The sequence below is a fragment of the Mus caroli genome, chromosome 9 (genome assembly GCF_900094665.2).
Source record: "Mus caroli chromosome 9, CAROLI_EIJ_v1.1, whole genome shotgun sequence".
Taxonomy (NCBI): Eukaryota; Metazoa; Chordata; class Mammalia; order Rodentia; family Muridae; genus Mus; species Mus caroli.
In genome coordinates this window covers 64,478,768-64,495,809 of record NC_034578.1, presented here as the reverse complement: position 1 = coordinate 64,495,809, position 17,042 = coordinate 64,478,768, and the positions used below count along the sequence as shown (strand labels likewise).

The 17,042-nt window shown below is 46.3% G+C and overlaps 1 protein-coding gene across 1 annotated transcript in view; it reads left to right on the top strand.

Moving 5' to 3' along the window:
* Tln2 (talin 2) overlaps positions 1 to 17,042 on the top strand; it is a 425,269-nt gene that overhangs the window by 354,024 nt on the left and 54,203 nt on the right. Inside the window, exons 41-44 of the mRNA XM_029481962.1 lie at positions 1,100 to 1,201; positions 4,546 to 4,716; positions 13,021 to 13,167; positions 15,721 to 15,822. Coding sequence (XP_029337822.1) covers positions 1,100 to 1,201; positions 4,546 to 4,716; positions 13,021 to 13,167; positions 15,721 to 15,822 — 522 coding nt within the window. The remainder of the gene's footprint in view (positions 1 to 1,099; positions 1,202 to 4,545; positions 4,717 to 13,020; positions 13,168 to 15,720; positions 15,823 to 17,042) is intronic.

The window sequence follows — 17,042 nt, the reverse complement described above, 5'->3', positions numbered from 1 at the left end:
CTCTGCCTCCCAAGTACTGGGATTAAAGGCGTGCACCACCATGCCCGGCACTCTCTGTCATTCTTACCCATAATCACACTGACTGTGTGAGGACAATAAATAATTAGCTAAGAAAGGCCTTTGGACTTAGCAAGCCTCTCCCTGCCTGCCCCTTCTCTCTGGCTCTGTTGTTGTTGTTGTTGTTGTTGTTGTTTTGAAGCTTATCTGTTAAGCTTTTTCTCTCCCAGAGTGAAATCTGCTTAGGCCCTCGTGTGCCAGTGCATAGTGGTTCTGTAGCAGACTGATAAATGCAGAAAGGATATTGTCACTCTTCAGATGACAGGTCAGGGCATACATCTTTATGATGTCCATTCTTTGATCTGTTAACCTGAACCTATCCAGTACACTTCCTAAGATGATTCTAAGGAAGGGAGGCGACTTCCTGCTTCCAGTTCCTCTCCAGCCTCAAGTTCCCCGTTCCCCACCCACCCCTTCCCAACACAGCCTGGCTTTCTTTCCCTGTCTCTTAACAGCCTAAACTCATTTATTTGGAACAGAGAGTTTAAACCATCTCAGACCCCATAAAAAAAAAAAATCCCTCAAGAGTGTCATTTCCAATATGTGCCTGCAAGTCACCGAGGACAATGAGCAAAGCCTGGCTAAGCTCTGCATGTAGCCCATCTGGTTCCTTCATGGTGCGCCAACAGTGAAGCCTTCAGAGATCTGATCTCATTTTCACATCACCCTTTGCCCCTCCTCTTTAAGTTCTGAGAACACCAAGACCAGGATGTTCCCTTAGTCCCCAATTAGCTGCCTCCGTTCGGACCATGTTGTCTCTTCTTGGAAAGTAGAGTTAGTTAGTCCTCAGTCCTCATAATCAGGGTATATAACCAACCTTGAAGATCCCGCCAGCAGCAGTTGTTGGGGCTGCTGAGAATGAAGCCAGTGAGAAACACACCTCTCATGCCTGCTTCATCTGAGGAAGGATAGAGAATCTCACTCTGGGGAGCATCCAGGCATTCTGATATCATACAGGTCCTGTTGGCCTTCATAAAGGGCTTTTCACAATGACATCGCATTGTAAGGACCTGTTGTCAAATGATGCCTCTCCCTCTCTCAGGCCCTGCAGGAGCAGCTGACCTCAGTGGTCCAGGAAATCGGGCATCTTATTGATCCCATTGCCACAGCTGCCCGAGGAGAAGCTGCCCAACTTGGACATAAGGTACTGTGCAAGCAGGCGGTCCTGCTGAGAGAAAGATGGTGCATGTGTGTAGGGAGGTGGAGAGTTATCATTATTCCCAAAGCCTGTGCTCAGTGTTCTCCCATGCTTTGATTCAGTATCCCTCACAGTGCCATGAGCCTCACAGTGCCACTATCACAAATCCCACTTCACAGATGAGCAACCTAGAACATGGTCTATGACAAAATCTGTGTAAAGGACTCAAGGCTAGGCTTATCCTTCAGACACTGCTCACGTCTCTAAGGATGCTGGGTACTGGTTTAGTTAGGATGTTTCACTTTTCCCACCACTTAACAACTCTTGACTTGTTACATCTGCATTAGGGAATTTAATTACAAATCAGATAAGCCTAGAGAACAGGTAGGACTCTAATGCATTAAACATTTTGGCTCTACGTTTTGACTCCTGAGAGACCCATCAGGCCCTGTATTAGTTTCTTTTCTAGTGCTATGATAAAAACATGACCAAAAGCAACTTAGGAGAGTAAGGTTTATTTTGGCTAACAGTTCCAAAAGGATAAGAGTCCGCCATGGCAGCAAAGGTCTGATGACAGCAGGAGGCCAGCCTTGCAATTGAGGAGCAGAGAGAACAGAAGAGTGGGGCCAGTCCGTGAGACCCCAAAGCCAGCCCCAGTGACTCCCTTCCTCTAGCAAGATCCTAGCTTCTAAAAGCTTCATAACCTTACCAGAGAGCCACGACGGGGGATCGAGTGTTCAAACACAGGAGTCTATGAGAGCCATTTCTCATTCTAACCATCACCACAGTGACTTGTTGCCTTTGGTGATGAAGCCACTGTCATTCCTGAGGAAGGGATAAGTCCTGTACCTGTGAACAGGGCTGCCTTTGCTTGCTCAGGCTGGGACCTCCACATCTGGTCAAAGAAGACAGCAGAGAGCAAGCCCTGCTTGCAGGCTGCCCACCTGGCCTTCAAGGGGCTCCTTTAAGATACACACAGAGGGCTTTGGGGAAGTATCAGGTAAAGCTCTTGCTTTGCAAGCAGGAGAACCCAAATTCAGATCCTTAGCACCGGTATAACTAGAGGCAACGGTACACACCTATAACCCCAGCACAAAGGAGGCAGGAACAGGACTATCTCTGGGACTCACAGGCTATCTCGTAGAAGTTCCCTCTGTCCCTGGTTAGCTGTCTTCATTTGGACCATGTTGTCTCTCCTTCTGGTAAAGTAGAGCTAGCTAGTCCTCATCCCAGTAATCAGGCTATAACCGACCATGAAGACATGCAGTCAAATCTGCAAGCTCTAAGCTCAGTGAGAGACCACAAATTCAGATCAAAGATCTGGGAAGATGACTCAATAAGGGTGCTTACCGTATAAACATGAAGACCCGAGATTGAATCTCCAGCACCCACGTAGAAAGCCGAACATTGCTGTATTTGCCTGCAATCCTAGTGTTAGATGAGGAGAGACAAGTGAATCCTGGGAGTTTGCCTAGCCAAAATGGTGATCTGCAGATTCAATGAGAGACCCTGTCTCAAGGGAATAAGGCAGAGACTGATCCGGGAAGATGCTAACCATCTTCTGACTGCCACATCTGGACATGGCCATACGGACCTAACCATACATATGCACACATATCCCCCACACAAAATAAGGTGGAGAACAATTAAGGAAAACACCAGATATCCATCTCCGGCCCCCACATGTACCCGCACATATGTGTATAGCCACATACAGATGCACAGAGAAGCATAAGAGGCCAGCAGCAGCGGTACTCAGATGTCTCTGTAGGATAACCTAGTGAGAATAATAGAGCTGAATTCTCACCGCTGGCCGGTGGTCCTGTCTCACCTTTAGCGCTAACGATTATTATTGTTCTTTTTTTTTGGACTCTGCTACTCACTACTGGGCTGGTCCTCATAACCTCCCAACCCTTGCTTTGTGTGTGACCCAGTGTCTGCTTGTATGAAGTGGCCTCTTCTCCTTTATCCCCACAACATTATCCTTTTATGTGATGGAATGAAGCCTTAAGGGAGCCACAGGCTAAAGATTTGCATAAAACGCCCTCAGCGGGAAGCTTAGCAATTAGTCATGGTGCACAAAAATGAGGAATTAGAATAGCCAGTAGTGCTGGCGTGTTTTATCAACATGGGAATGAATGGAGCCAAACTGTGAAAATATGGTCCTCTCACTGTTAAATAGGGGGTGACGCTCTATCACCCCCCCCATCACACACACCCTCCCCAGATATGTTATAAAGCAAGAAACAGACAGTGAGTGATGGACTTCTCAAGTGTGACTGCAGCAGAACTAAAATAAACACTAAAGCAAGAGGATGCCATTGAGAAGAGAGAGGGAGCCAAGAGCCAGACTGTGACGGGAGCCCGGCCCCAGCCTCAGCTCCACCTTGTAGCAGCATAACATCAGCCTTACAACCCACAACTGTGCCTCAGTTTCTCTCCCTCTGGATCTGCTTCTTAAAACTGGAACTGAGATTAACTGAGGAATTGGATGAGAAACATTTAACACAGGAGATGGGCCTGATAAATATTTGTGACATTTGACCCTGGGGCACCCAAGTGTGTGTGTGTGTGTGTGTGTGTGTTCATGAGTGTGTGCATTGCGCATACATGTGTACTATATACAGAATGTATTTGGCATGGTCTGCTGTCTGCTGGAAGGAAGTCAGTCTATCCTGGGGCAGTAGGTAGTTGTCTTAATTAGTTTGATTTTGCTTGGTTGGTTGGTTGTGGAGTTTGGCTTGGTTTGGTTTGAATGCTGGCGATCATAGCCAGGACCCCTCACACACTAGACAAGTAATTTACCACTGAGCTACATTCTGAGCCCCTTAACAAGCTTTTTATTTCTTCAGGTTGAGCCAAACACAGAAGTTTGACAGCGGTGAAATCATTTTGCTTTTATTCCGTTCTCAAGGCTTGGCCCAGTGCTTGCTGAGGACGCCAGTCAGGCTGTCTACTGAAAAGCCCTGCAGATTCTCTTCATCTGTCCCCACCTCATTATCCTCCTCTCTTCCCTCCTCCTTCCCTTTTGAATCTGAGGGATGTCTCTTATTCTTAACAATTCTAACTTATAAAACTGACAATTTATAAAACTGGGTATAAGTCTAGTGTCTACCTCTAAATTCCAGGATGGGTTTCTTACCGTATATGGAAAGGAGATGGAGAATTCCCCCAGGAAGAAAAGCCAAGCAGTAGATTGTTAACTAGCGAGTATTTAAAAAGCTGTAGCCAAACACGCCTTTTCCAATGAGTCATCTCATCCTTGCTCCGAATCCCCTTCTCACCAAGGGGGCCCCCCTAAAGGAGACCCGAACTTACATGACACATCTGGGATTTTTCTTTCTTGAAAGGTGACACAGCTGGCGAGCTACTTTGAGCCCTTGATCTTAGCTGCAGTTGGTGTCGCCTCCAAGATGCTGGACCATCAACAACAGATGACAGTGCTGGACCAGACCAAGACACTTGCAGAGTCTGCCCTGCAGATGCTGTATGCAGCCAAGGAAGGTGGAGGTAACCCCAAGGTATGCTTTAAGCCATCGGGGGTTGGGGGGGGCTGGCGTGGGAGTCCAGGTCCCTCCTGTGTCGTCGTCTTCCTCAAAAAACACCTCCAAGTTGATTTCCCAATCTAAAAGAGAAATAATCTGGTGGTTTTCCAAACAGATATAGGTAAGGGTTATTCACAAGTTCTCCTTCTTTGATGGGGTGTGTGGGCAAGCACTCATGGGGCAGAAGAGTACATGGTATGTTCATGGTAGGAATAAAGCTGATGTACTTACCGGGTACCTGCTAGGTGTTGACATCTAACTTGCTTGAAGGAATGCTATTTGCTTTCAGTGAATGTGATTTCTCTTCTCCTTAAAGGAACTTTTTCAGTGTTGGAGGGCCTCACACATGCTAGGCAAACATTCTTACCACTGAGCCACCTCCCCATCCCAAAAGATGCTAGTGTAATATAACAGCTTTCACACACACACACACACCTGTCAGTTTGTAAGGAGGACATTTCTTCAGTGAGTTGCTTTTAAGAGCCAGACATGACAGCAGTCTGTCATGGATGACTGACCATATACTGCATTTTGCTTAGAGCGTAAGAGGTAACAGGACCTGAAGAGATGGCTTAAAAGGTAAGAGTGCTTACTGTTCTGGCTGAGGGCTTGGCTTCCATTTCGAGTACATATCAAGTAGTTCACAGTGCCTATAATACAGTGCCCTCTTCTGGTCTCCACATACATGGTGCACATGCATGCACTCAGGCACACACATATACAGATAAATAAGCAACCAACTTAGCAGCAGCATGGACATAATATAGAATTACAAAAAGAATGTGGAGCCTTCTGAAAATTGTCAGTAGTCTGGTGGGTCTGGAATATGCAGATGAGCACAGTTTGACAAGAAGTTGGACAAAGATATATTGATGCATCTCATCTTTGCTAAGGAGTATGGTGTTTATATAAGGCATGGGAGCTAGTGGTGGCCTTAAACAGGGAAATGGCACTACCTGTTCTAGTTTCTTTATTACTCTAACCCAAAGCAACTTAGAAGAGTAAAGAGCTTATTCTCTTACACTGCCAAAGTCCATCATGGAGGGAAATCAAGACAAAACTCAAGGCAGGAACCTGGAAGTAGCAGGAACCTTGGAGGAATACTGCTTGCCTGCCGAGTTATTTCTGGTCTAATGCTCGGCCAGCTTTTTTATATACCCAAAACCACCACAGATAGCATGAACCAAAAGGGACTGGGCCCTCAAATTAAGAAAATCCCTCACAGACATATCCACAGACCAATCTGATAAAGACAATAAATCCCTGGGTTGAGATCTTGAAGTGGGGCTAGGCTGTGTCAAGTTGACAGTTAATACTAAGACAGATCCATATTTTATGTGTATGTGTGCCTTTATGTATGTGCACATGCCTAATGGAGGTATTCTTATAGACCCTACGGAGCTGGAGTTACATGCAGTTGTGAGCCCCCCTGACATGGGTTCTGGGAACCAAATGTCAGCACTCTGCAGAAGCAGCAAGCCCTTTTAACCACTGAGCCCTTCCTCCAGCCCCCTTTTAATCTATATTTTTTAAATATCCAACTATAAACAGTGACTTTGACTTATGGCAGGACTCAGGACAGAGACACTTGGCCCTTTCTATATCCCATCTTTCACATATCTAGCAATTATTAAGAGTATAATTTGGATACTAAAATAATTAAGAGCCAGCATCAACCCTCAGATGTTCAAAGTCTTTTGGAAATAATAACTCTAGCTACCAAAACAGTGGACAGGACCAAAAGCACAGTGGACACAGCTCTGACTGTGGTGGTCAGCAGTGGGAGTCCAGAGCTTGGGCCGACCCTTCTGCAGCACCCCTCAGACTGGAGCAGGCTTGACTCTGGGGCTTTCTTCCTGCCACGTGTTGTCAACTTCCACATGAAACCTTCAGTGCCAATAGAATATCAAGTAGGAGTTCTGGGCTTTGAAGATGCTGGTGTACCTGCTTAGACTGTGAGCTCAAAGCTCCCTAAGGACCCTCATGGCTGAGCACATTTATAGTCCGTAGTGACGCTCCATAGTGACATTCCCCATATGGAAGTAGTGGCTAGAACTGGTTTCCATCAGTAAGACTAGTTCTTAGATCAAATGGTGTGATGGGACTGATAACAAGACCTCTGCCCCATCCCAATGTTCAATCTGTGTTTTGTCTGGAGACTGTAACAGGCTTGCTCCAAAGGACATTTTGGTCATTAAGTTTGCTGCTGATACTGTCCCCCTACCCCTCATTTTTTCCCTTTCCTCCCTTCCCCTCCTCTTTTAGAAATAGAATGTATCCCATACTGACCTGAAACTGGCTATGTAGCCCAGGGAAGGCCTCAAATTTGTGATCCTCCTCCCGAAGCCTCCTGAGGGCTGAGATAACAGGATAACAAGATTGCTTCTTTAGACCCTTGACTAAGAGGCCACATAATGAATCAACTCGGATGTTATCATTTGGGGGAATGTTTATTAAGCTCTATTTGCTGTTGATTTGGTGTTGCAATCTCATTTGTAGAAGCAGCAAAGTTACAGCGTTGTTAAGTGTGGTGGCTGGATGGCTCCGCTGTTGGTTAATCGCCACCAAGCCTATTGACCTGAATTCGATTCCCAGGACCCACATGGACAAAAGAGTAATCTAGTTCCCTCAGTTATTTTCTGACCTACACACATGTGCTAGGACACGCAATGTTCCACATACGTGCACGCACATGCACACATACATGCACATACTAACTGCATGTTAAATTTTATTTTAACTAAATAGGTAATAAAATACAATGAAATGTTCTTAACTAGGTAGCAGTAGTTCTGATTTGGTGAAACAAACACTCAGGGTCAAATGTAAAAGCAGTCAAATCCCCAGACCGCCTCTTGCTAGCAAGTTGATCCATTTCTTTGTCTCCTCTACTAAGCAGTGAGGTTAAATCTGAATGAGAATAACGTTTAACAACAGGAATATGGGATGTAGCTCAGTTGGTAGAGCACTAGCCAAGCATCCACCAAGCCCTGGATTCTATTCCAGCACTGTATAAGCCGGGAATGATGACATACACCTCTAATCCCAGCTCTTGGGAGGAGGCAAGAGGCTCAGAAGTCCAAGGTCTCCAGCTACTTGGGAAGTTTGAGGCCAGCATGGGCTGATACCCTTGTGTCTATCAGGCAGGTAATCAGTAAATCAAGACAGTACAGAGGCGCATGTGCATGACCTCTCTCACGGCCCTTTGAGCTCCTGAAGCATCATCTCTCCCCACCTCTTCTATAGAATTCCCTTCGAGTTTGCTTTATGGAACACTCCAGCCAAGCCACATGCTCATTCCCTCCAGAGAGCTCTAATTATCAGTTGCCTGCCCCAACCCCTAAAGCCTGAGACCCACTTCTGTCTTCTCCCGCTTTCCAAGCCGCTCTCATGTCTTTGCCTGCTGTCCTGGGCTTTGTAGTAGAAGTCCCATCTGGAAGGAAAAGGCTCCTTGGAAGCTGTCTTCAGACATGTGTCCAAAAAAGAACAGATGTGATTTTCCCCTGTGTGAGGAGCAATAATAAGGGAGTCGCTCCAGACCCTAAAATAATGACCTCATTATTGCCCTGCTCGCTTTGCCTCCCAGAGGGCTGCTGGTTGTTAAAGCGTGTTGTCATTGAGATCCTGCTGCTATGTCTTTGGATGGCTAACGCTGTTGTGCTTCGCCAACATGGACGAGGGCCAGGCTGTTCAATGAAAACAAAGCCTGACCCTGAGCTTCAGAGGACAAGAGGAGGCATGGTGAGGAAGACACGCCTAGGGATGTCAGCCAGGAGGTGACCTCTGAGCTGACACTCTAGAAACCTGTAATGCTCAAAAGTGAAGAGCACTGGCTGAGGAGATCGCTCAGTCAAGAAAGTGCTTGCCACCAAACAATAAAGGCCTCAGGTCAGATCCCTGCATCCACATACAAAACGGTGCCCCACAGTACACACAGGGAAGGAGACCTTAGGCTCACTGGCCAGCTCCAGGTTCGGTGAGAGACCCTTCCTCAACAAATGAGGTGGAAAGTGATTGAGAGGGGGATCTAAGGTAAACATCTCTCTCCACACATGTACACATGCAGCTACATACACATGCATTCACACACATGTGAGCATGGACACACACACAAAGGGCAGGGGAATATAAAAATAAGCAAGCCTAGAGGATTCATCAGCTTATCTCCAGTTCGACAGTCAGATAGTTTATTTCTGTGCTATCCAAGAGCAAAGATGTTTACTGAGGGGTTCAAAGATCATTCTGTAATTTACTGATGCCTTCCCTGAATTAAGTCCTCATTCCCAGAGTTGTTAAGATCAGACCCTTCTATGGCATCCTCAGTGCCTGTCCCCAAGTTGCTGTATGCCCATGAGCTCAGTTTGTCCACCCACCCTCAGTGGGCCAATTAAAGAGACAAGGAAGAGTGAGTGGCAGGGGATAATTCATTCATTGCAGCCACATTGAGGAGAAGAAGAACAAATAAAGGAGTCCTGTAGCCCCCAAGTCCATTTTTAAAGTTTAGGTTTACATGGGGGCCGGGGGGTGGAGTATGTATAACTAGGCCATCTGAGTCATCATGTGGTCCCAACCATCATCTGGGCTCTGGCCTCTCATGCAGGGTGGTCTGACTCATTAGTTGTCAAAACTGTGTGAACCCTCTTTTTAGAAGACAGTTTCCCTCTCTGGCTGGCACCAAGACTCGGCCTTCTCCTTCTCCCGGCATGAAATCCCTGGGGAGATTGCAGTTTTTCCGGGAGTGTTGTTTTAATGGTCTATCAGCCAGGAGCACAAGCATCTCTCTTCGGAATTGCCCCACTCCTGTTAAGAGTTTGCACTCCTAAGACCCTTGAAGTTGAAAGCAAGCCTCTGACTGGCAGCTGTTCACCTCTCTCTTAAAACATGTGTTTCACTTTAATGTGGTCCTGTAGAATTGTGTCAGTAGTGTTCTCATCGTAGCTACGACACAGAAGAAAATCGCCCCTTCTGTTTGAGCTTGTGTAATGGGAGTCTGTGGTTTTAGAAGCTTTCTCTAGGGAGTTCTGTGTGGGAGTGCCACCTTTAAGACTTGTAGCAGAATAAAGCAGTTTGCACAGAATGTTTTACTCTGTGCTATAAAGTTGGCTATGAGCCTAGATCAGGAGCTTACTGACTTCTGTCCCGAAGACAGAATTCTGTCTGTCTACACAGCATTAATCCCAAAGATGGGAGGGGAAAGACCACTGACCCAAATCATCATGGCCGAAACAATTAATGCAATCAAAGCTTTTATGTTCGTGTACATGGGCTGCCTCTCCCTAAGATGGGTTCAAGAGGTCAGCATTGGATATGAGGAAGACAAGGCAGGCAAAATAGACAGTTATAGGAGCAGAGCACCATAACAAGGTAGTCCTTACTGAACAAAGACAAGATGGTCATAACAATAGGTAGTCATAACCAGGTAGCCATAGACAGATAATAACAGTAGGGTTGTAAGATGGTTATAAACAAATGTTTGAAACAAAGACATGATTGCCATTCCTGAACAGCCCGTACACAACCATTTGTAGTTAAGGTTGGGGGCGGGGGTATAGCCCAATCTTTGAGAAACATATTTAATCATAAACAAAAGTGAACTTAGGAACAGAACACCAATGGCTTATGCTCTAAGATCAAGAATGAGATCTCATAAAGTTGAAAAGCGTCTGTAAGGCAAAGGACACTGTCAATAGGACAAAACAGCAACCAACAGATTGAAGGAAAGGCCATCCAGAGACTGCCCCACCTGGGGTTCCATCCCATATACAGCCACCAAACCCAGACACTATTGTGGATGCCAGGAAGTGCTTGCTGACAGAAGCCTAATATAGCTGTCACCTGATAGGCTCTGCCAGAGCCTGACAAATACAGAGACAAATGCTCGCAGCCAACAATTGGACTGAGTGTGAGGTCCCTGATGGAGGAGTTGGAAAAGGGACTGAGGAGCTGAGGGGATTTGCAGCCTCATAGAGGGAGCAACAGTATTAACTGGCCAGACCCCCCCCAGATCTCCTGGGGACTGGACCACTAACCAAAGAATACACATGGAGAGACCCATGGCTCCGGCCACATATGTGGCAGAGGATGGCCTGTTGGACATCAGTGGGAGGAGAGGCCCTTGGGCCTGAGGGTATTTGATGCCCCAGTGTAGGGGAATGCCAGGGAGGGAAGACAGGAGTGAGTGGGTGGAGGGGGGAGCACTCTCATAGAGGCGGGGGGGGGGGGGAGATAGGGGGTTTCTGAAGGAGAGATCTGGAAAGGGGAAAACATTTGAAATGTAAATAAAGAAAATATCCAATAAAGATATATATATTTTTTAAAAACAAAAAACATAAAACAAAAGTGAACTTAGTTTGTCTTTATTATAAGATGCTTTTGAGCCTAAGATGAAGTCAAACTGGTCCCTCAACAGGTATAAAGAGGATAGCTGTGAGCAGTATATTTGACATCTTGTCAGAGTCCATATTTGAGGAACTCTTCTTGCTTCCCTGGGCCTTTTAGTTCAGACAGGGCCTATGGCTCACATTGCTTTTTCATGGCATTCTTTATTTTTTTATTTGATATTTTCTTTATTTGTATTTCAAATGTTATCCCCTTTCCTAGTTTCCCCTCCAAAAATCCCTTATCCCCTTCCCCGTCCCCCTGCTCACCAACCCACCCACTCCAGCTTCCTGGCCCTGGCATTCCCCTATACTGGGGCATAGAACCTTCACAGGACTAAGGGCCTCTCCTTCCATTGATGACCAACTAGGCCATCCTCTGCTACATATGCAACTAGAGCCATGAGTCCTACCATGTGTTTTCTTTGATTGGTGGTTCAGTCCCAGGGAGATCTGGGGGTACTGGTTAGTTCATGTTGTTCTTCCTATGGGGCTGCAAGCTCCTCCATCTCCTTGGGTCCTTTCTCTAGCTCTCCTCCATTGGGGACCCTGTGTTCAGTCCCATGGATAGCTGTGAGCATCCACTTCTGTATTTGCCAGGCACTGGCAGATCCTCTCAGGAGAAGCCATATCAGGCTCCTGTCAGCGAGCTCTTGCTGGCATCCACAAAAGCAGGGAGTTCCCCTCTTCTGAGTCTCACTGACTTCCCTTCCTTCATACCCACCAAGGTAACAACACACTATCTTGGACCTTTGGAGAGGCTTCTAGCCCTGATAACCACAATGTTGTATGGATCCAGTGCTTAAGGACAGTGAGGTTCTGATGTTTAAGTCACTGGCACTCTGTTACATTGTATAGTTACTCTGTACACAGACAGTAAGGGCAGAGTTCCCGCCAGCCTGCCCTTCTTATGCGTGAGTCACCTGCACCTTCCTGGTTCATCAAGCATTTAGAACATGGACTTCTTACAGTCCTCCCTGTTTCACTGAAAAGGAGGCTGGGCTCTGTCATGTGGCTAGTCAGTGGTAGAGCACCAACTAGAACCTAGGTCTCCTGCACCCATAGCGTAACTCTTCCCTGCACATCTTCCTGCCGTGTGAGGAAGGACATGGTTTCCTATCTGTTCACCTTTTCCCTTCGAGCCCCCAATCCCACCCTTAACGTCATCGAGTGTCCGGGATGCTGTCTAAGGAACATGTGGGTACTTGGGTATTACCTGCAGGGCTTCGGCCCTTGGTGGACTGTGCTCATCACCCTGCCAACACAACAGCAATATAAAGGCTTCCAGCCTGGTTCTAAAGCCTGTTAGGCTCTCTGCCAATTTATCTCTCTTCCACGCACTGACATTTCCATAATCCAGCTTCTCTATAGAAAGAGAATGCTGGTGTGCTGGGCATTGTTGAGGAGAAGTACACGTGTTAGGAGAACCATTTTCTCCTTTGTATTACCAAATTTTTTAAATACACGTGTCAATCTGTGTGTCTAGGAAGCCGTGGCATCCTCGACCATCCTGAACATAGCAGCATAGAAAGCTAAGTCATGACAGTTGGGTGGAACATTTCTCTTTTCTCTTATTATTGTAAAAAAAAAAAAAGGGTTGCTTTTGATTCTGCAAGTAAATGTATGGAGTCAGGGGGGTGGTGCATTTCAAATGCATTGTGTGGCTGTTTTCTGGGGTGTGATTTCTCCTGAGGTCTGCTTGTTTGTTTTCAAGTCTCGCCATACTGCTTAAGCTAGCCTTAAACTTGAGGGTCTCCTGAGTGCTGGGATCGTAGGCAGGCAACACCATCCCCAGCCCTGTCTTCTGAATTTTTTTTTAAAGGTTATTCTTAGCACATCAAGTGATTCTTATGGGTGAGCAACGTCTCCTGCTACTATAAGACATTTTTAATTTCCTTCTCAGGCACAGCACACCCACGACGCCATCACAGAGGCTGCGCAGCTGATGAAGGAAGCTGTGGATGACATCATGGTGACACTGAATGAAGCAGCCAGTGAGGTGGGGCTGGTGGGAGGCATGGTGGACGCCATCGCAGAGGCTATGAGCAAGGTAGGTTCACGCTAGCCCCTGAACCTTTCCAGTCCCATCATCCAGCTCTTTCACAAACCATCCCTACATAGTCTTCTCTGGGAAACTGTCAGTCAAGGCCAAGACCCACAAGCCAGCAGATGGCCATCCATATCTCCAACATACCATTTTTTTCTTAACTATCAGTTCATCAGCTTTGTAAGCTACTGCATAGTTCTTCCCAGTTGTGCTTAAAAACAGACATTGTGAAAGTGTCATTGGCTTCCTTGTTTGTAAAATGGAAATAATTATTTATACCTCATGTCTTCTTTATAAGCTGGAATAGGGAGGAGACTCCAGGAGGAGTTAGGAAATGATTTCCAAGCCTTGGCCCTTGGAATGGCTACTTTGGAATTGAGGAACTTTCTAGAATTCAGGATCCTGGACTCTACTGATGTCTAGCTCTGTCACAATCTCAATTGAGTAGATCCTAGGAATCTCTAATGGGACTTCCAAAAATCTCACATTTTGATATCTACTTAAATGCATAAACCACTGAATAGTGTGTATGAAAGGTCTTGGTGGGCTCTCAAAAGCAACAGGCATAGATGACAACATAAATAAATCATTTTCTGGCTCAGCAGCCAATTGACAGTGCTTCAGACCAAAAAGAATTTCAACTCCATGGTTTCTACTTTCCTCCAAGGATTTTGTCTTTAATGTTGTCCTTTTGATATTGTCAGGTTAAACAGTTTTTCATCACCATCTAATTGTCAGCTTAGCGTTAGAGAATATCACAGACGAGAGTGTTACAGTGCCTGTGTTGGGAAATGCCTACAGTTGGATTATGTATGCATTAGTATAGTATTTTAAGATAATACAAGGTCTTAAATTGCTGATTTAGGCATTAGCTGTCGTGGTTTCTATAAAGGAATAAAGTCATTAGAGAAATGGATCCACAACCCTCTCCCATCCTCTTCACACTAATGAAGTAGCAAGCTGGGTTAGACTGTATCTCCCTTCTCAAAGTCTCTATCAGTGTCCACTATGTTTTGCTTATGCTTCAAATACGGATGGTTTAGCAGACAGTGAGTCAATTTCTCCTCCTCAAGGCCATAGGGTGAGGTGCAGGAGGGTTTGTTTGACTTTCACAACAGCAGAGCACCAGAACTTTGGAAACAAACCACATGTCCACGGGGGATGTTAAATCGTCAAATCCATAGTTTCTTAGTAGCAGTTAAAAGCCAAATGATCCTCTTTTTCTTTTTCTCAGTATTAATGTAAAGATAGGAAATGTCCTGTCAGTCCCGAGAGAATGGAAGTCAGGCCCTGAGTCATCTGTTGCAAGCCCACCAGCCTCGCTCATGGAGATGCCTTATGCCACCGTAGCGGCACCCACACAGCTGCTGTCACTGGTCCAGCTGGCTCTTGAGAAATAAGCCTGGATTCTCTTGATGGTCACAAGAACTGCTGGCAGCAGAGGATACACACGAAGGGTTTCCCTCTCCTCCCTGTAAAACACGACCTGGGATTTCACTGCTGTCCACAAACTCCTTCTGTGTCACTAACTTGGTCATTGAGAAGTACTTGACAAGAAGCAACTTAAGGGAGGAAGGGTTTCTTCTGGCTCACAGTTTGAGGGATACAGTCCAGCCCGGTGGGAAAGGCACAGTGGCTGGAGTGTGAGGTCGCTGGTCACATTGCATCTGCAGTCGGGAAAAAGGTGTGAGTGCTGTCCCTCGGCTCACTCCCCTTTTTATTTATTCTGGAACCACCCAGACCATGGAATGGCCCACATCCAGTTCTTCCTAGTTTCTTCCCACCTCAGTTAACTCATTCTAGAAACCCCCACAGAGACGTGACATGTTCAGGGTCTTTCTCTGAGGTGATTCTACTGTCCAGTTTTCTTATCAATATCAACCATCACATTTACCTACCCCGATCTAACATCCAGGGGACCACACTTCACTTGGATCAGTATGCCCTTGACCTTCAAGGGGACTGATGACTCCCATTCTTTCACAGTGACCTTGCCCTTTTCTTAATTGCTGTTGCACTTGGAGGCAGGCAGTCAAAAGATTGCTCTTAGCTCCTCCAATTCTTTCTGTTGACTTAGATCATCACTAGGCATCCCTGGGCATGGATATTGGTGGACTGTAGTGTTGCTATAGAAGTCCTCCGTGATGGAGATTCTGCCGCCTCCCGTCTCATCTTCCACCACTCTCTGTATTTCCCTGGAAGTACCAGACTCACTCTTACCATCATGTGCTTGAATACCGTTCCCTCTTTCTGGGATTCCTTCCCTACTGTTTTTGTGGGCGGCCTTCTCCTTATCTGGTGAGACTTAACTAAATCATCCTTCCTCTGAAATACTTTCCACTCCTGTAAGATGAAACTGGGGCTCCATCTTGCCTGTGTCCCCTGAATGCCTTATGTGTACCTCCATTGTGATTCTGATTGGAGAAGTTAGAGCAGAGTTTGAACCAAAGAAACCTCTGAGGGGCTCTCTCCTTTTCCTAAGTTTCTAATTCTTACAAGTATAGCCTATCCTTGGCCAGGCTCCTTATGACTCCTAAGTTCTTCTCTCATCCACAGCTGGATGAAGGCACACCTCCAGAACCAAAGGGAACGTTTGTTGACTACCAGACGACTGTGGTTAAATACTCCAAAGCCATTGCCGTCACAGCTCAGGAAATGGTAAGAAGAAAAGGACTGGCCCCACCCACTGTGGGTTCCCCCTCTACCCACTGCCATCTGAGTCTTCAAGTCTGGGATCTGTGTCAGAGAGACGGACCAGCCCGTGATGTCGGTCCCCTGTAATGCCAGTTTCTCCCGGGACCCTACTTCCTACCTCCTCTCTGTGGTGCCTCTGGTTGCCTGTGGTATAGAAGCCTCAGGAAGAAGGAATTAAAGTTGACTAAGTCCTGGGAATGAACACAGGGTACAAAGGGAGGAGAGAGCTTTCAAGAAAGCAGGAAATGAGCAACAAGGTCTCATTATAAAGGAGCAAACCCTACTCATCTCTGGAAGGACTTGAGGTGTTTTAATAGGCTTAAGTTCTAGTATAAGAGAAGATATTTGAGAGTAAGATAGTAAAAACATGAAGCTATCTGGCAATATCAAATTATAACACTTGAACAATCAGTCCTTTAGGCAAAATTAGTGTGTTTTTTTTTTTTTCTAATTCCTGACAGCAGAAGTAATGGTTTTTTGTTTTTTGTTTTTTCCACTGAAACATAATGCAAACAACACTGTTCCAGATGAGTCTTCACAAATGGCTCTGGGAGTCAGTATGTGCTCTTGGCATTATAGAGTTACATGGAGGATGACAAATGTGATCTCAGAGAGTGCATACACAGGAAACATCCCTCTCCACTTGGAGCCCCAAGTGCAAAAGGATTGCCAAGCCCGAGGTGGCCATTGCAGTGGCCTAGCTGGAGTGGCCAAGTCACCCCTCTCACTGGCTCTGTCATGCAACTGTGTGTCCACTAGAGGTTGAGCTTGGACTACAAAGGTTTCCCTGCCTGCTCTACTCATGCATGGGAACTCTGTACCAGGCCTACTGTTTAAATGAATGTGGCCTGAGGAAGGAGGGGAATAGTCACAGTCACTTCTGAGTGTCCTGGCAAGCTGGAGGTCACCCCAGGACCATCCTTTCAGGGGAGTAGAGGAGACAAATCAAAGTCCCCTTACTGCGCAGTCAGGCAGTGGGATCTTTGAAAGGCATGTGTGAGTGTCTTCATAAAGTCCCTGGAGAGTCTTCTGGGCCAGGCTTTGAACCACGCTGTCTCATCCCTTGGCGCCTATGATTCCCGACAAGCCCACCCTCCAGTATATGACATCCTGAGGTGGCTAGCCTGGCACCCTCCAGTATATGACATCCTGAGGTGGCTAGCCTGGCACCCTCCAGTATATGA